The sequence below is a fragment of the Bombina bombina genome, chromosome 1, assembly GCF_027579735.1.
Source record: "Bombina bombina isolate aBomBom1 chromosome 1, aBomBom1.pri, whole genome shotgun sequence".
NCBI classification, from domain to species: domain Eukaryota; kingdom Metazoa; phylum Chordata; class Amphibia; order Anura; family Bombinatoridae; genus Bombina; species Bombina bombina.
This window is the reverse complement of record NC_069499.1, coordinates 1,132,313,218-1,132,330,198: the sequence shown is the minus strand read 5'-3', so window position 1 is coordinate 1,132,330,198 and position 16,981 is coordinate 1,132,313,218. Positions and strand designations below refer to the sequence as shown.

Here is a 16,981-nt window from a genome sequence, read left to right as displayed (position 1 = left end):
TTTAGAAAGTGTATCTAACAATTTTCAACAGCAAAACACCACTAAAGTTTTTGGCGATTTTTGTAGATAAATAATTTAAAAAGCTTTTCTAAATGATTTGGGATCAACCCATATATAGGAATGGAAATGCTATAAAAGGCTGCATTAAATATTTACATTGCATTCATTGTTCCCCTACTAAAGAACTGTATTGTACTTCATTTATTAAAAATGCCTCTCACTATTTTACTTAGCAACCAAAAGATAGATCATAAATACAATCTAAACATGACTTCCCTGGTCAGAGCTTAACTATTTTGTATATAGGTTGGTACTGTAGGACTGGTAACTGGCTGCATGGTATGCAAAAAAAATAAAAAATAATAATTAAGTTAACAAATGTTCTAATCAATCACAAAAAAATATTTAAACCCAGGAACACACCTTATTTTTGAGTCAGTTTTTAATACAGGTTGATTTGTATAACCAAATTCCAAAAAGAAAATGTGTTAGATTATTTTATTATTGCACTATTGTTTGCATAGAACTATTTGTTTAACTACTACAAAGGGATAAAACACATAGGGACTGGTTGTAATCTTTCCAATAGTATCCTAGAACTGTGAATCCAAACAAAAATAATATATACAATAGCCTTTTCACACCTCTTAATGTTAAATTACAGCTTTTTTTAATTAACCCCATTGTACAGTGTGTAAGGGAAATCATTGTTTACATGTGTAAGATTAATTTATTGTAATACAAATAGAGCCTGATCACTGGCAAACAATATTAATGCCAGTTGTGTAAGGCTTGATGGGTATACTGGGCATGTTTCCTCAATGATTATTTTGTGATCGTATTGAAACTTTTAATATGTAAAAAAAAAAAATTATTGAATGATAAAGAACTATCCTCCAGTTTGACGAGATATTAGATATACATCTGAAATTAATACTACAGATTGCTATTAGAAGGAAGAGACCACAACTTATGTCATCTTCTAAAATGAGATTTAAAAGATCTCACAATGTAAACAGTGCAGTAATGTAGCTGCAAAAATATCAGGCTTTCAAATTGGATCCCACTTTTGTGACTGGGATTTCAAAAGGAACCAGGCCTTCATGAATGGACTTTGAAATGGGATTGGGCCTTTGTGAAAGTGGTTGCTATATGTTGCTGCTAGATGTTGAGGTCCTGATTTCTGTTTTCTCACTTTTCCTGAAGATTCTCATTAACTGTATAGGATATCATGTATTAAACACATATACATATGTAAATGTATGTATACATATTTAAATTTGTTTCCTGACCATTGCAGACAAACTATACAATAGGGACAAATAAAGGTTTAATGAATTTAGACCATGTATATCAAAATACCTTTAAAAAGTTGTTTGTGGCCATTTCAGAGTGTCTTGCTCATATGCAACATAATAGAATTATTCCAAATTTTCTTGGAATACTTCAAAAATGTTGAAAAGGTCAGTTTGAGACTTTTAAAGTGCTTTTAGGTGTCAAATTGATAAGTGCAAAATGGTTTAGGAAACTTGTTCAAAATAATTAAGAAAATGGATTGTAGTCACAGAGAACTGTACGGCTCCATGACTTTTTTCTGCAAGCTGAAAATGTTTGAGTCTCAAAGAAACAGCCAAAAAGCTGCTATTGTGATAGCGTTAAAAAGGAAAAGTTTCCTTTTCTAGCCGAAACCCCACCAGAAAAATCAGCCAATAGAATGGAACTGACTCCATAGTTAACGTCAGCTCCAGAGCAGAAATGCTCTACTGAAACTTTATTGAACACAGAGGCATATGTGTGTACCGACCAATTATTAGCTAGCTCCCAGTACTGCACTGTTGCTGCTGAGACCACCTAGATATGCTTTTCAAAAGAGGATACCAAGAGAACAAAGTAAATTTGTTAACAAAAATAAACCTGTCTCTTAAAATGACATGAAAGTTAACATTTTACTTTCATGCCCCTTTAACTGGAGATTCTGTTACAATGTTGCCCCACATGTCCTTGTTTACAATAGTATTAAAACTTATGCAAAATAGCATATAATATATATGTGCATCATGCAGGATGGCAGCAGCGATCATATGACTACATTCTATACCATATTAACAATGTACAGGTGAGAAAATTGTGATAAACATTAAACAGAACATTATCTTCATTAGGACTGGAGTTGGCTGGTTATTACAATATAAATTATGCTACACAAATAGTTAAACATTCCAGTAATTGATCTTTCTTACTGAAAAATGAAAATGTAAATGATAATGCAAGCACATGTCATCCAGACAATAGTCAATACAGGGTATAGAAAAAGATAATATATTATCACGGTACTTGTCTCTGAACTAGGTATTGGAAGTCAAGGGGCGTAAGGGTTTCTTATCTGATTATTTTAATTTTATTTATAGAATGTGCACCTTATATTAGTTTGTGTGAAGCAAATTTATTTATTTTGCTCCAGTAAATAAATATATAGACCTGTTAAATGCTTCTAATATTCTTGGGCCACTAAAATAAAACATAATGTTAAAGGACCAGTCAACACAGTAGATTTGCATAATCAACAAATGCAAGATAGCAAGACAATACAATAGCACTTAGTTTGAACTTCAAATGAGTAGTACATTTTTTTTTTGACAATTTTAAAAGTTTGTCTTTTTCCACTCCCCCTGTACCATGTGACAGCCATCAGCCAATCACAAATGCATACACGTACCATGTGACAACCATCAGCCATTCACAAATGCATACACACTTATTCTTGCACATGCTCAGTGGGAGCTGATGACTCAAAAATTTTAAATATAAAAATAGTGTGCACATTTTGTTAATGGAAGTAAATTGGAAAATGTTTAAAATGGCATGCTCTATCTGAATAATGAAAGTTTCATTTTGATTGAGTGTCCCTTTAACTGGCTTTTACCAGACATACAATACTGATGTATTACTTACTGGGCCTCCTGTCCTTCTAGCAAGCGTTTATAAGTAGCAATTTCCAATTCCAGGTGTGTCTTTTGGTCCATGAGAATCTTGTATTCATGTATCTGACGTTCCAGGTCCATTCTGATTTGTGATAACTGTTCTTCCACATTGTCAATCATACACTGTAACTGGGCAAGCTGGGAACTGTAAGAGGCCTCTGTCTCTGCTAAGCTGCACTCCAAAGCTGCTTTCTGCAAGCAGAACATAGAGTCTGGAAGAAATGTTTCCACTATGCACCATTGAATATATACATATTAATCCACTTGTTTTAGTCTTTGCTGCTATGCAATGTTAATAATACTATAAATGGTTTTCAATTTTTAACGTATAAAAGTGACACCACATGCAAAGACAAAGACTTACCATGCTTAGCTGACTCTGCAACTCAATCTCTAACGTCTGCACACATCTCTTTAAGTCAATTATCTCTGTTTGTCCAGACTGCAGCTGTTCAGATCCAGATACTACCTGCTGATTCAATTCCTCACTCTGTTATAAAAAGAACATGAGAGCAAAATCATATTTAATACAATATGTTGAATATTTTGTAGGACCTTTAATTATATCATTAAAAGTGATGCATTTACCCTTTGCAAAAATATGTTCTCAACTTCTCTTAAGTTCCTCTCCATCATGTTTTCATATTGTTCTCGGATCTCTGACAAGACCTGGTTCAGGTCAACTGAGGGAGCAGCATTAACTTGAACGTTAATTCTAGCACCCAACTGAGTACGAAGACAATTCACCTCCTGCATTATAAAAGTACACATCTCAATACTGGATCACTTCCTGTATCTTTAAGCTACTGTTTTGAGTATTACCTTTGAATTTAATAAAACTCAGAATATACCTCTTCATGGTTCTTCTTCATTTGTAGCAACTCATCCTGCAAGTTCTGTAGCTGAATATCCAGATCTCTTGCCTCCATATTCAGTCCATCTAACACTTTCCGTAGACCATTCAAATCAGCCTCAACATTGTTCCTCAGCCTGAATTCCATCTCATACCTTAGAAGATTTAAAAATAGAGGAAAAAAAAACTATAAAATATACTTTTAAATATAGTGGTTTACTGAAAGCTATTCATGACTGATGCTAAAAGATATTTATTGATAGATATTTTAAAATCTCAAGAAAAATATTGACTCTTCACAGAATCTATAAACAGAACCTAAACATATTAGAGATTTACATTCATTTTTGGACGAATGCACATCCCTACTGAAAATCTGATTTTTTTTCTTTTTCCTAACTTTAGTGCAGATCCTGCGCAGCTAGGGCTCGTACAAGAAGAGTATCTGGTTAGTGCGCTAGGGTAAGTATGTAGACACAGGTGAACTTTTCACCTGTAGCTTTGAAACATTTACATTCCTTTAACAAAAATGAATGTAAATATTTAACCAAAATTAAATATTCATTTTGTTTTAAGCAAAATAAAAACCAAATAGTGCCGGCAACGAATATTCACATCTCTAAAACATAATAATGCAGAACTATAGTTAGTCATACAAGGATGATGAGAAGGTATTTAGAGAGATTAATAGATGGACACACAGATAGATGAATACATGCATGCAAAAAAAGATACATACATGCATAGATAAATATAATTAATCTGTGTTTATCATAATAATTTTTTTTGCTATAGAAGTTTATTTTATATATTCAACTCCACTTACTTGTTCTTGAAATCATCGGCTGCCAGTCGGGCATTATCAATTTGGAGCACGATTCTGGCATTTTCTATACTATCTTCAAATATCTGAAATTTAGAGGCATAGTATTAAGTACCTAGTATAAAAATGTGAGCACTCTACTTTAAATTTTTATTCCAGTTAATAATGTTTCATAAAGGTTAAAATGCAAGGAACATGTTCTATTGCATTATTGGATGGGACATTTACGTTTCTTTTGATGTCTATCTATCTATCTATCTATCTATCTATCTGTCTGTCTATATGGTAATGACTCGGGATTTGTTTATATAGAGAGACATAAGATAATGAGATTTGAAATCCTGCAGACTAATTTCAGTGTACATGTTCTTGTGAACAACGTTCTGAGAAGTCAGTCATCAAAAATGCATTTTCAAAAACAGATCTAAACCTAAAGGAACAATTTTGAATACATTTAATAATCTGCAGCTGGCATGACAAGTTACTGGGAACACATTAAGGGAAAAATAATGTTATAGTACAGTGTCCCTTTAAAGAAACTTGGAAGAAAAACTTTCAGTCATGCAGTTTTAACCCCCTGAGCCAAATAAACGTAGGTACTATGCCACACAGTACTTTGCCCAGTATACTGTGTTGAAGTAATACCTATATCCAACACTTTGGTGCATGCTGCAGTCATTTGCTGTCAGCTTAGACAACGAAGACTGCAGCTGGGGACTGAAGGGAGCACTAATTGAAGCCAGATCACTTATTAATACAGACATTGTCACTGTTTTTATCAATGATGCTGTGTAGCTGGTTGGAGGCAGAAGGCATCTGCCTTCATATGGTAAGTAAGAGCTGCGTATACTACCTTACCATATAAAGCTGGATTGCTTATCGATATAGATAGTGACACAGACATCAATGATGCCAGTAACAAAGGTGGTGCTGATCAGGGGGAAGGGAAGAAAGCTGTTTGGGAGAGATCAAGGAGTTGGGAGTTTGAAGAGGAATACACTGCTGAAAATAATTTAAATAATAATAAAAAAAGCTCTAAATTGGATACTGGTAGATTGGCTACTAGTACCTAAAATGGTGGTGGCCAGTGGGAGGGGGAAGGGATCAGGTTGGTGGTGTCAGATGGGAGGGTAATCTCTAAACTACAGCAAATACTACCCTAACAGCTAACTTATTAACCCCTTTGCTCCTGGAAATTGTAAAAGTATGGTGCTCAGCTGAAATTAGAAGTCTTCTAATTATTAAAAACAATGGTAATGCAATGTATGTCTGCTGTTTCTGAATAAATGGGATCCTAGATAAGATTCTATAACCATTATAGACATTTGTCTTATGACTGCAGTAGTTATGTGTAAATATACAAAATTGACAATTTTTTATATGATTGCATTTGGTGCCAAGTGCCGGCTTGAAATTTATCAAACTGGGCCTAGATCAATACTTTGGATTGCCTACTATCATTTATATATATTAGGTCAATTTTGAGAATTTGTGCAGTTCTGCTATACCAAATGAGAGTTACAAATGAGAAACAGTAATTTCACAGTAATTTCCTAATTCTGTGAATAAATAGATCATCCAGTGAAAGCTCTTTTTTTGCCATTTTTTTATAGTTGTTGCAGGTAAATTAAAAAAAAAGTTCTCTTTCTGTTTTAAAAATAGTGTGATAGCAAAAATTCTAAAATTTCTTCTGTACTTTAGGCAAGTTTTTCTCTGAAATTCCCAATAGCAAAGGGGTTAACATGTATTTCAATTGACTATTATCTATGTTCTCTTCATGTCCTTTTTTGGAAAGCATACCTATGTAGGCTCAGGAGCGGCATTAAACTTCAGGGTGCAAGCTGGTGCTGGTGGCTACACACATATGCCTCTTGTAATAGGCTCAATATTTGTGTTCAACTATGTCTCAGTAGGTCATTGCTATGAAAGTAATGATGCAATAACAAAAAAGTCATGTAGCATTTTCTTTTATCACGTTATGTGTGCTTCAGTGTGGTAACATTAACCTGAGTTTGCAGTTTTCTATATGTATTATAGCTTAAACTAATGGAGACTAAAAATATTCATTTCATCAATAAGTGTATCCCTGAAATACCCTTGATTTCCAAAAACCTTATAAAGTGCTCTAACATTTTTAACTATGATAAATCATTTAAGGCATATAGGGGTCAATCATAATCCTTTAGAAAAGCTTTGCTAATGTTTTGCCTACTATTGCCATAAATTCCATTTAAATAAATAACCATTAAAGTCTACGGGGACTGTGTAGATAAATAATTTAAAACATTTTTCTAAAGGATTGTTTGTGATGAACCCCTATGTGTTTAACTGATACATGTGTTTATATTTAAAACTAACTTAAATGTATCTTTGCACTAGAAGCCTATTGCACTTATACTTGTACATATCATTTTGCAAGTATGCACAGTGTTGTGAAGTGTATATGTTGGTGTGGTTAATATTTGTTAAAATGCGATATAGATATATTATAACCTCATTTTACCATTTGTTTGAATTAGAATGCACACTTATATTCCCTTGTGTCTTACCTTACCCTGTAGATCTTCAATAACCTTGTAAAAGGGTTGGAAGTCAGGCAGCGCTGCATGGGCATTTTTTTCATACCATTCACATATCTTCTTCTCCAAATGAGCATTCTCCTGCTCCAGTGAGTGCACTTTATCCATATAAGATGCGAGTCGGTCATTCAGAAGCTGCATGGTTTCTTTCCCATTGACACTAAGCAGGCTATCCATTTTGTGACCACTGCTGCCCCCATAGCCACTTTCATAACTGTAACCACCATGAGCGCTTCCATAGCTATGTCCATGACCTATAGATGAGTGTTTAGAGATGATGATTGGTTTACAACCTGACCCCCCATGGATGCTTGGACTTGCATGATGAACTTTATGAAATGACCCATGATGGGCAGAAGAAGCATAGCTGGAGATTTTGGGAGAGTAACCACCAATCTGGCTAAGGCTGCTATTTTTGTGCTGTCCTGATGAAGATTGTCTTTGCTGGCTCATGGTGAAGTTGAGTTTGGATCTAGATGGGTTTGTGGGCTATACCTTAGCTTGATCTGCAAGTGAAATGTCAGGTTTGTTCCTTCTCTTATATCTCTTTATGCACATAGAGGCGTGTTGAAAAAAATTATTTTCATGTAAATTGTGCAGCCATTTATTCACTTGTCAGTATAATTCAAAGCACTTACAATTTTGCCTAAAATATCTTATGTCTCATATATGTTAAAATCATCACAGGAAACTGGGCAGTGACAGTATGAAACAGCAATATGTTGTGTGCTTATTTCAGTGATGCAGCTCAAAATTCAGTAGTCACCACACCTTAATTGCTCCTAATGTTTTTGCTTCAAAGACATATTCTCAAATGACCTGTGATTGCTAATGATATCATTTCTTGAAGATGGTAATTATCCAAAACTGAGAGTTTATGTATTTTTTGTAAATAGAGCCAGAAAGCTTCACAACATTTTCCATAGATATCAGTCCCTACGTAGACCTAGGATGACCACTTGTCCATTCCATGGAAAAGCTCAAAACAAAAAAGCTGCTGCTGTAATTTGTATCACAAAACAACTGATAACTCACATACCATACACATCAAGTAAATTACATCCAACCACATACAAGAAGGCAAGAAAACAGTGATTAAAAAATGGCCTTTGTAATAGATAATGAAAGTAAAAAACGTACAGGGCCAGGTTACAAGTGCAGTGGTATTTGGCACTTTCACTAGAGCGCTAACTCTGCTAGAATTAAGATTTCTGCGCTAGTTGGGTTGCGCTGGTATTATGAGTTGAAAGTAAACTGTTTTTGTCAATGGAGAAAAAAAAGTGGTAAAAAAAAAACTAACAGTCCATTCTTGCGCAAACCCGAACGCATATTCTCATTTGCATTCATATTCCAATGTTCTTTATTTATCAGAATATGTTCTATTTATTCATGAATAAATATTTCTACATATATCTGTTTTATTTCACAAATATATATTTATACCTATATATAAATATATACTGTATATATATATATATATATATATATATATATATATATAGACTATTACATATAGCTATATACAGCTATACTGCATATATGAATGTCTATTTACAAATACATATAACATATTCTGCTACGTGGAGAACATTGGAATGTGAAGTATTTACAGTAAATACATAGTTAAAACCTTTACTAAATATGAATATTGCATAAATATGTTTTTACATGTTTTCATGTTTTTGTAGTAAAATGAGGAAAAAAAAGTACAAGGGTTATTGAAAAATAAAAAACTAATTCAGAAGGCTGATTTGTGGGGTGTAAACCTGCTGCAATCATGTGATAAAGAAGAGGACTATGAAAGAGACTAATGGTACCAAGTAATGGAGAACAAGAGTGCTGGTCAGGGTCAGGATAGTAGAGTGAAGTTTTAGTTTTTTGCTTGGTGAAGAGAAGTGTCATTGTGGCTAAAAAATGTTGATTGAAAATGTGCCAGGATAGATTATAGAAGATTAAATACCTGGGGAGTCAAAATGATTGAAACCGTTGAATATATTTAGCACATCTTTTACAATGGGCCCTATTTATGAAGCTGCACATGCAGCTTTGGAGCTCTTTCGAAGAATGCTATTATACGAGCACCTGCAACCTATAGTATCAGAGGTCTGTTTCTTAACCTATCTACCAGCTCTTATCTGGTGATTTCAAATCCCCCTGGTATAGAGTATTTGAAAGCTACTGTTCTCTGACGATTGGCTGCGCAAGAGCAGGAGAGGGCATTGTGTGAGCAGTCATTTATAAAATTTATAGAACATTCAGAAAAAGAGTGATTGTTAGAAGACAAAGGTAGGCTTGGGAGAAACTTTCTGTGGACTCCACCGTTTCAAAACGTACTCATGGGGATTGAGCTAAGTAAACTATTGTTAGAGGGTGCCACCTCATATTCAATTCATCATTTGAACTGGCAAGACTCAACAGCTACAGGTCCCTGGTCATGCCAGCAATTGAATCTTACATGCGGTAATTCCACTACAATTACTGGTTTAAGGTCCAAGATGCCCAGACAGCCCAGTCTTACAGGTAAACAGTTGTATGTCTAGTCCCGTTCTCTTACCTTACCCTTAACAGATTCTCTGCAATAATAGGGAATACAGGATGAGTAACAATTGATCTTTCTGATGCTAGCTGTACCTCCAACAGGCTCTCACGAGCATCAATGTCTCCTGGGACCTCCGTAGTAGGGGGAGGCAGGGTAGATAACAATTATCCCTCCAGCTGCTAGTCATCACTCTGACAAGTTCTTATCAGCATTTGCTTCTTCTGGGACCTCCACGGTTGGCGTCTCAAAACTTTCGGACCCGCTGTGACATTACTGGCTCTCCAATCAATAGTAACTCCCACAGTGTGACTCCCAAACCACAACTCCATCGTGCTGTGCTGCACTCTTGGCCAGTGGAATAGATTATGAATAGAAAAGTCAGAGGAGCACCAGCAATAAAAGGTTTAAAACTTAACCTTTATTAGGCCCTATTCAGCCTTATTAAAACAAGGTACAGGATATAAAAAAGAGTACGTTTGCACAATATGACTTACGCATTTCGGCTTTCGCCATATTCACAGGCCAGGGCTGTGAATACGTCGAAAGCAGACACGCATAAACCATAGTGTGCGAATATATTGTATATCCTGTACCTTGTATTAATAAGGCTGAATATGGAATGGAATGTCCAAAGATATCAGTGGGACCTTTGCCTTATATTTGCTTCTACAACCATTAGCAACAATGGCAGTCTTTAAATGTTTCTTGTTTCTATCTGGTGGTAGTTTCTCCTCTTCTTTAATCACATTTCGTCAAGCTCTTGAATCAATTTTTTCATTTTTAATCCTTCCTTTGTGCATTTGGATGTAAGCTTTGGATCTTTGTCCTGCTGGAGAAACCATGATCTTCAACCCATACATAGTTTTCTGAGCACTTACTATTGTAAGGTGGCATTTTCAGGTAAAATATATTCCTATAATACATGGAGATGTTCAGGTGATATTTTCTTGTAAGGCTTTTACAGTTATGCTGCATCACTTTTAAGTGATTTCACATATGGGTATAATTTCCCTTTAAGGAAAATGGTGGTAATGGGGCAACTTTATCCAAAGTTTACCAGCTTATATACAGAAACAATATATTTTCCCATTCCGTAATTTGATTTACGTACAAGAAGCATATCTTAGAGGAGAGCTGCCCAATTAGAAGATTTCTATACTAATGGCAGAGACGAGTGGGGGGGGGAGGGGCACGGAGGGGGGAGTTGTGTGTTTTTTTTGTTGTTTTTTTTTTCCTTATGATTTTTAGATTTTAAGTCCTAAGCTCAGTATGGGAAAATGCAACAGAGGAAGTATGAAATGATATGCGCTGAATAACCACTTCTTTGTTTGCTTGATGTGCACTCCTCTTATTGCAGAATTGTTGGTTTTATTATGCTTTTTTGGTTATCGATGTTTAGTTCAATGGTGTTAGGTTACAAAATTATAAAATCCCAATATCGAGGTGCATAGGTACATATTCTAGACGGTATTCTATCTGCAGTTTATATTATGATCATGGTTTTCATTCTAAATGACAATGTATGTTGCTTTTTTTTTTTCCTTTTTGTACCATTATTTCTGTAATCCTCTATTTTCACCATGTGTGGTGTAATATTGATACTAATTGTATTTTTGTACCCTGTATTGGTTATAAATAAAAAAAAAAAAAGAAGAAAGGAAAGGAAAATGGTGGTTAAACCTATTACGTAACCAGCACTGTCCAGCATAGCAGAAGTTAACTTTCTTGCAACATTAACTTAGGAATTCTCTCAGAAAAGAGATGCAAATATTTATCATGGCTGTCTGTGAAGCTTGGAGACACACCTCACTACACCAACATATTTCCAAAGCCTGATAACAGCCTTTAAAAGCAATAAAACTTGACATAGTTGATTAATAAAAGTGTGTCACTAATGCAAAGGTCTGGAGTAATTAACAGGATAACTAGCCTTGTAAAGGAATGCACTTCTACAAGTAATAATGCCTTGGAACAATAAGGAATGGAAAGCACATGGTGTCTGATATTAAAATGTTATGTGCGGCCTAAAGACTTTATTGAACTACCTTGCAGGTAAATTAAGTGTGCCTGTGCAAAAGTTATGCTAATAGTATAAATTCAGGACTTTCTTTAAAGGGATAGTAATCACCAAAAATGTTATTTTTTAAAAAAGATACAGATAATCCCTTTATTTTCCATTCCCCAGTTTTGCATAACCAACACTGTTATAGAAATATACTTTTTACCCCTGTAATTACCTTGTATCTAAGCTTCTGCTGACTGCCTCCTTATCTCAGATCTTTTGACAGACTTAAATTTCTGGGCAGTTAGTGTTAACTCTTAAATAACTTCACGTGCGTGAGCACAGTGTTATCTATATGAAACACATGAACTAATGCCCTCTAGCTGTGAAATACTGTCAAATGTATTCAGATGAGAGGCGGCCTTCAAGGGATTAGAAATAAGCATGTAAGCCTACCTAGATTTAGCTTTCAACAAAGCCAATTTGATGATAAAAGTAAATTAGAAAGCTGTTCAAAATGAAATGCCCTATTTGAATCATGAAAGTTTAAATTGGACTTTACTATCCCTTTAACATAGAATGCAAAGGTCATAATAGCTGGGGGTGGATTAGTTTACCCCATCTAACCCAGAGAGGCTGGGATAGGAACCTGAGCTGGGTTTTTCCCTGTATACAGTGGGGTAAAATTGCACCAAAAAATTGTAATTTGCTGGAGAGCATTTTTTCTGAAAGTACGTGAGTGACCCAGGATCTGAATCTCATTTCTCTTGGAGTGGGACAGTTCATACATTTGCTGGATAGTGAGAAGAGAGTGTAGGCTTTCTCTTTTAATCCGTGTTTCTTTTAAAACTGTATTGCAATATGCACCATTGTATATTTCTCTGTTTCTTGTTTTGTCATAATAAATATTTCTTATTATAGTTTAAGCTTTCATCTCAACATTTGAATTCACGTTACAGAAGAGACGTTGTAATAACAATACTGGGTTTTGTAGACTGATTTTTGCCAAATTGGGTTTTTGTATTTTAATCTGTGAAGTAAGGGGATCAAGGACTTCTAGTTTTAAAGTAAATGTCAACTTTCAAGAAAGAGTGCCCGATTTTTAAAAATACTATTAAAAACAGGGGAACTTTCATTCATGAAAATTTACATTTCACCTGTTTTGTTAAAATACATACCTTTTCTTCTTGAAACCGGAGAAATGATTCCCCCTCCTGCCGCTCGTCACTTCATACGTCAGCAATGACGAATCCGGCTTCCTCCAATCACAGCGTTGCCTCAGGCAATGATTCCCCGGGGGGGGAAGCCGTGATTGTAGGATGCCGTATTCGTCATTGCTGAACTAAGTTCCCTCTGGACAGAGAACAGAAATGCTTCAGTAAACACCGATGGTGGTGGTTGAAGGAGCTAGAGCACAGTTTGGTTAGATAGTGAGTTCCTCTAGTAATGGGCAGTAACACTTCCAACAAAACACTGAATGCAAGCCTGTCAGTGGTCCTGCTGTGTGTAACCCATGGTGCTTACATTTCTGTGTGGCTTGCTCTGGGGTTATTTAGTTCCCCTCAGAAAAAATAGGGCTGACTCTAGACTCTGTGGCAAAAGAGGATTCTCAGGTAATCTTTCAACCCTTCATTAGATTTAATTTGCTTATTAACAATATTCATTGTGAGGGGGTGGAAGTCTTGGAGAGTTCCCACACTTTTTTTGTAGGACTTGACCCCTGGGTAAAACCATGTGCGTGAGCACAGTGTTATCTATATGACACACATGAACTAACACCCTCTAGTGGTGAAAAACTATCAAAATGCATTCAAATAAGAGGCAGCCTTCAAGGTCTAAGAAATTAGCATATGAACCTCCTATGTTTAGCTTTTAACTAAGAATACCAAGAGAACAAAGCAAAATTGGTGATAAAAGTAAATAGAAAGTTGTTTAAAATGGCACGCCCTACCTGAATCATGAAAGTTTATTTTGGACTAGACTGTCCCTTTAAAGGGACAGTGTACTGTAAAATAGTTTTTCCCTTAATGTGTTTCCAAATACTTGTTATACCAGCTGTAGAGTATAAAGTATATTAAAAGTTGGTTTTGATATTTGAAACCACAACCTAAAATGGGTTAAGCTTGCAGGGAAATAACCAAGCCCAGTTCCCCACTCAGGTAATATAATCTAAAATGATCCTCCAGCACTGCAAGATCCCTAGTGAAATTCTTAAAAGGATGATTTTGCTTTGCTTCTCTAAGGGGCGTTCCCTGCATTTCTGTTTGTGAAGGAAAGATAAGCCCAGTGCAATATAGGACTGTATGACATGATATTTTGTCTGCATTTACACTTTGTGCATTGTATACTTCAGATTGTTTTAACATTGAAACTAGACATGTGCATGGCGAAAAAATTTGGTTCGGTTCGGATTGATTCGGATTTTTTCGAATTTCGGTTCGGATGGATTCGAATTCGGAAAAATTTGAATCAATTCGGTTCGGATGCTTTTTGGATTCATTAGGATTCAAATCAATTCGGCTGGATTCGGTTCGATTCGGAAATTCGGAATTTCAGTAAGTGTTAGGTGGGATGTGCTGTGTATTATACTAGTATTATGTACTGTATATTAGGTGTAACCCATAGCAAAGTGATATAACCTAATATACTGTACAATACTAGTGTAATCCATGGCCATCCGAATCTACCGAATAAATCCAAATTAATTCGGATTTATTCGGTAGATTCGGCACTATTTTAATTCGGAAATTCGAATCGATCCGAATCCCGAATTTTACGAATTCGGCTGAATTTCCGAATCGATCCGAAACGAATCGCACATATCGAATTGAAACTTTGCCCTTTCTATTTTGTATTTTATTTGTATAGAGAAGTACATTTAGGATTGTGATTTTACAAATTCTGATTATGCTTTCACAGTTTTTGTGTAAGTTTAACAAATCAGGGTCATACTTTGTATTTTTTGTGTATCTTTACAAATTAGATAGCACTTTGCGTTTTGTTTTAATTTAAAATAAAACTGTAAAACTGTCAGCTTCAGTTTTCCAGAGAGCTTCATTAAATTCTAAGGGCCAGATAATCAAACATTCTCTAGTTTCGAGAAAAATTATAGTGCAGACTTGCCAGGGGCTGAACTCACTGAATTTTCTAAGAAAAGTGCAGACCCTGGAAGTTCCAAAAAGATGAAAGATGTCTTCCATAGAAAGTAATGGAAAATAAGGAAGCTATCTGGAATACAAAATTTCACATGGGAGAGAGACGGTACTTGGAAAACATGCTGTTATAAAGGATCGGTTTGCATTAATTACAAATTAAACTAAAATGTTTTCACTGCAATATAACTTTTGTTTATATTTTAGTATATATTACTTTTCTGCACCTCTTGTCTATCACTCGTATGAATAAACACTGTTGGCACTGGCTACCTGGTTCCGGATCTGTCGTTTTTTTCTTTAAGTCTATATTACTTTTCTGTTAGTTAAAATAAGTGTATTGTGATTTTGAGCGAACTTCACCTGCATATAGCTGGTGAGATAAATCAGTGAGACCAGTTTACTAGGGATGTGCACGGAAATTTTTTCATTTCGTTAGAAATGTTCTTTTCAGCAAATTTAAATTTTTAATTTTAGTTCATTTACATTCATGGTTGCATTTGTTTTAAACTAATTTTGCTTGATGTTTTCGTTTCAAACTAAAGTATTCATTTTGAGCTACAGTAAAGATTCTTGCCCTTTTTCTTTATGTGAAGCTGTAATCAATTATAGTAGCTTTAATTTTGTCATTTTATGTAATTCTTAAAGGGACAGAAAACCCCAGAAATTTCCTTCATAAATCAGATAGAACATACAATTTTAAACAAATTTCAAATTTACTTTTATTATACAAAATGCTTCATTCTTTTGTTATCCTTTCGATGAAGGAACAGCATTACACTACTGGCATCTAGCTGAACACATCTAGCTAGCCAAATAGCCAATCACAAGAGACAAATGTATACACGCACCAATCACCAGCTAGCTCCCACTAGTGTAGGATATGTGCATATTCATTTTTAACAATGGATACCAAAAGAACAAAGCACATTTGAAAATAGCAGGGATTTTAAAAGTGTCTTAAAATTGCAAGTTCTATCTGATTCATGCAAATTTAATTTTGACTTTTCTATCCCTTTAAACTTATTCTTTTTTTTTTTACATCTAATTTTTAAGCACTGCATTTTGGGTAAAACTAAAACGTTTACTTAAAGGTACAGTAACCATTCTACTAGTATACTTACTATACTGAAAGTGTCTATTCTTAAATGTACATAAAACACAAATTTTGCATCCACGATTCAGATAGAGCATGCACTTTTAAACAACTGTCCAATTAACTTATTTTATCTAATGTGCTTCTTTTTCTTGTTATCCTTTGTTGGTTAAGGCTCAGAAGCAGGATTGGTGGCTGCACATAAATACCTCTTCTCATTGGGTTTTAACAAGGTGTTCAGCTAGCTCCCTCTAAGTAGTGCGTTGCTGCACCTTCAACAAAGGATACCAAGACAATGATGCCAAATTTGATAATAGGAATACAATGAAAAGTTGCTTACAAATGTATGCTTTAGTTGCATTTCTTATGGCCTTCTTCGCCGGGATGGTCATGTTTTTGTAAAAGGGAAATTAAACTGAAAGTGTTTCTTTAATGATTCCGATAGAGCAGCATGTAATTTTTAATACTTTTCCAATTGACTTCTATTATTTAATTTGCTGAATTATTTTGATATACTTTGTTAAAAAAACATATCTAGATAGGCTCAGGAGCTGGGAGCTTGCTGCTGATTGGTGGCTGCACATACATGTCTCTTGTCATTGGATTACCAGTGTGCTTAGCTAGCTCCCAGTAATGAATTGCTGCTCCTTCAATAAAGGATACCAAAAGAATGAAGCAAAGTTGATAATAGAAGTAAATTGGAAGGTTGTTTAAAATTGTGTGTTCTTTCTGAATCATGAAAGACAAATGATGTGTTTCATGTCTTTTTAATAATACTACTTTCTATTTTGGTTACAAAAGATTAAAACAAAGATACAACACAATACACAGTCACATACTTGTTGGTTAAATTAGCGCAACATGGTGTTTCTCATGTAGTGTCAGTAACACCATGTTATTGCGTCAACCATTTTACTGTGTCCACCCAATCCCATTACCACACATACTTGTCATCA

The 16,981-nt window shown here is 34.9% G+C and overlaps 1 protein-coding gene across 1 annotated transcript; it reads right to left on the bottom strand.

Moving 5' to 3' along the window:
- Window positions 1–2,948: 2,948 nt before the first annotated feature.
- LOC128641588 (keratin, type I cytoskeletal 42-like) lies at window positions 2,949–7,558 on the bottom strand. The gene is made up of 6 exons (XM_053694128.1): window positions 7,207–7,558; window positions 4,661–4,743; window positions 3,833–3,989; window positions 3,570–3,731; window positions 3,346–3,471; window positions 2,949–3,173 (listed from the first exon to the last, which is right to left on the bottom strand). Exons 1-6 carry the CDS (start codon window positions 7,411–7,413, stop codon window positions 2,949–2,951), a joined length of 960 nt encoding a protein of 319 aa, XP_053550103.1. The 5' UTR covers window positions 7,414–7,558.
- Window positions 7,559–16,981: the final 9,423 nt, after the last annotated feature.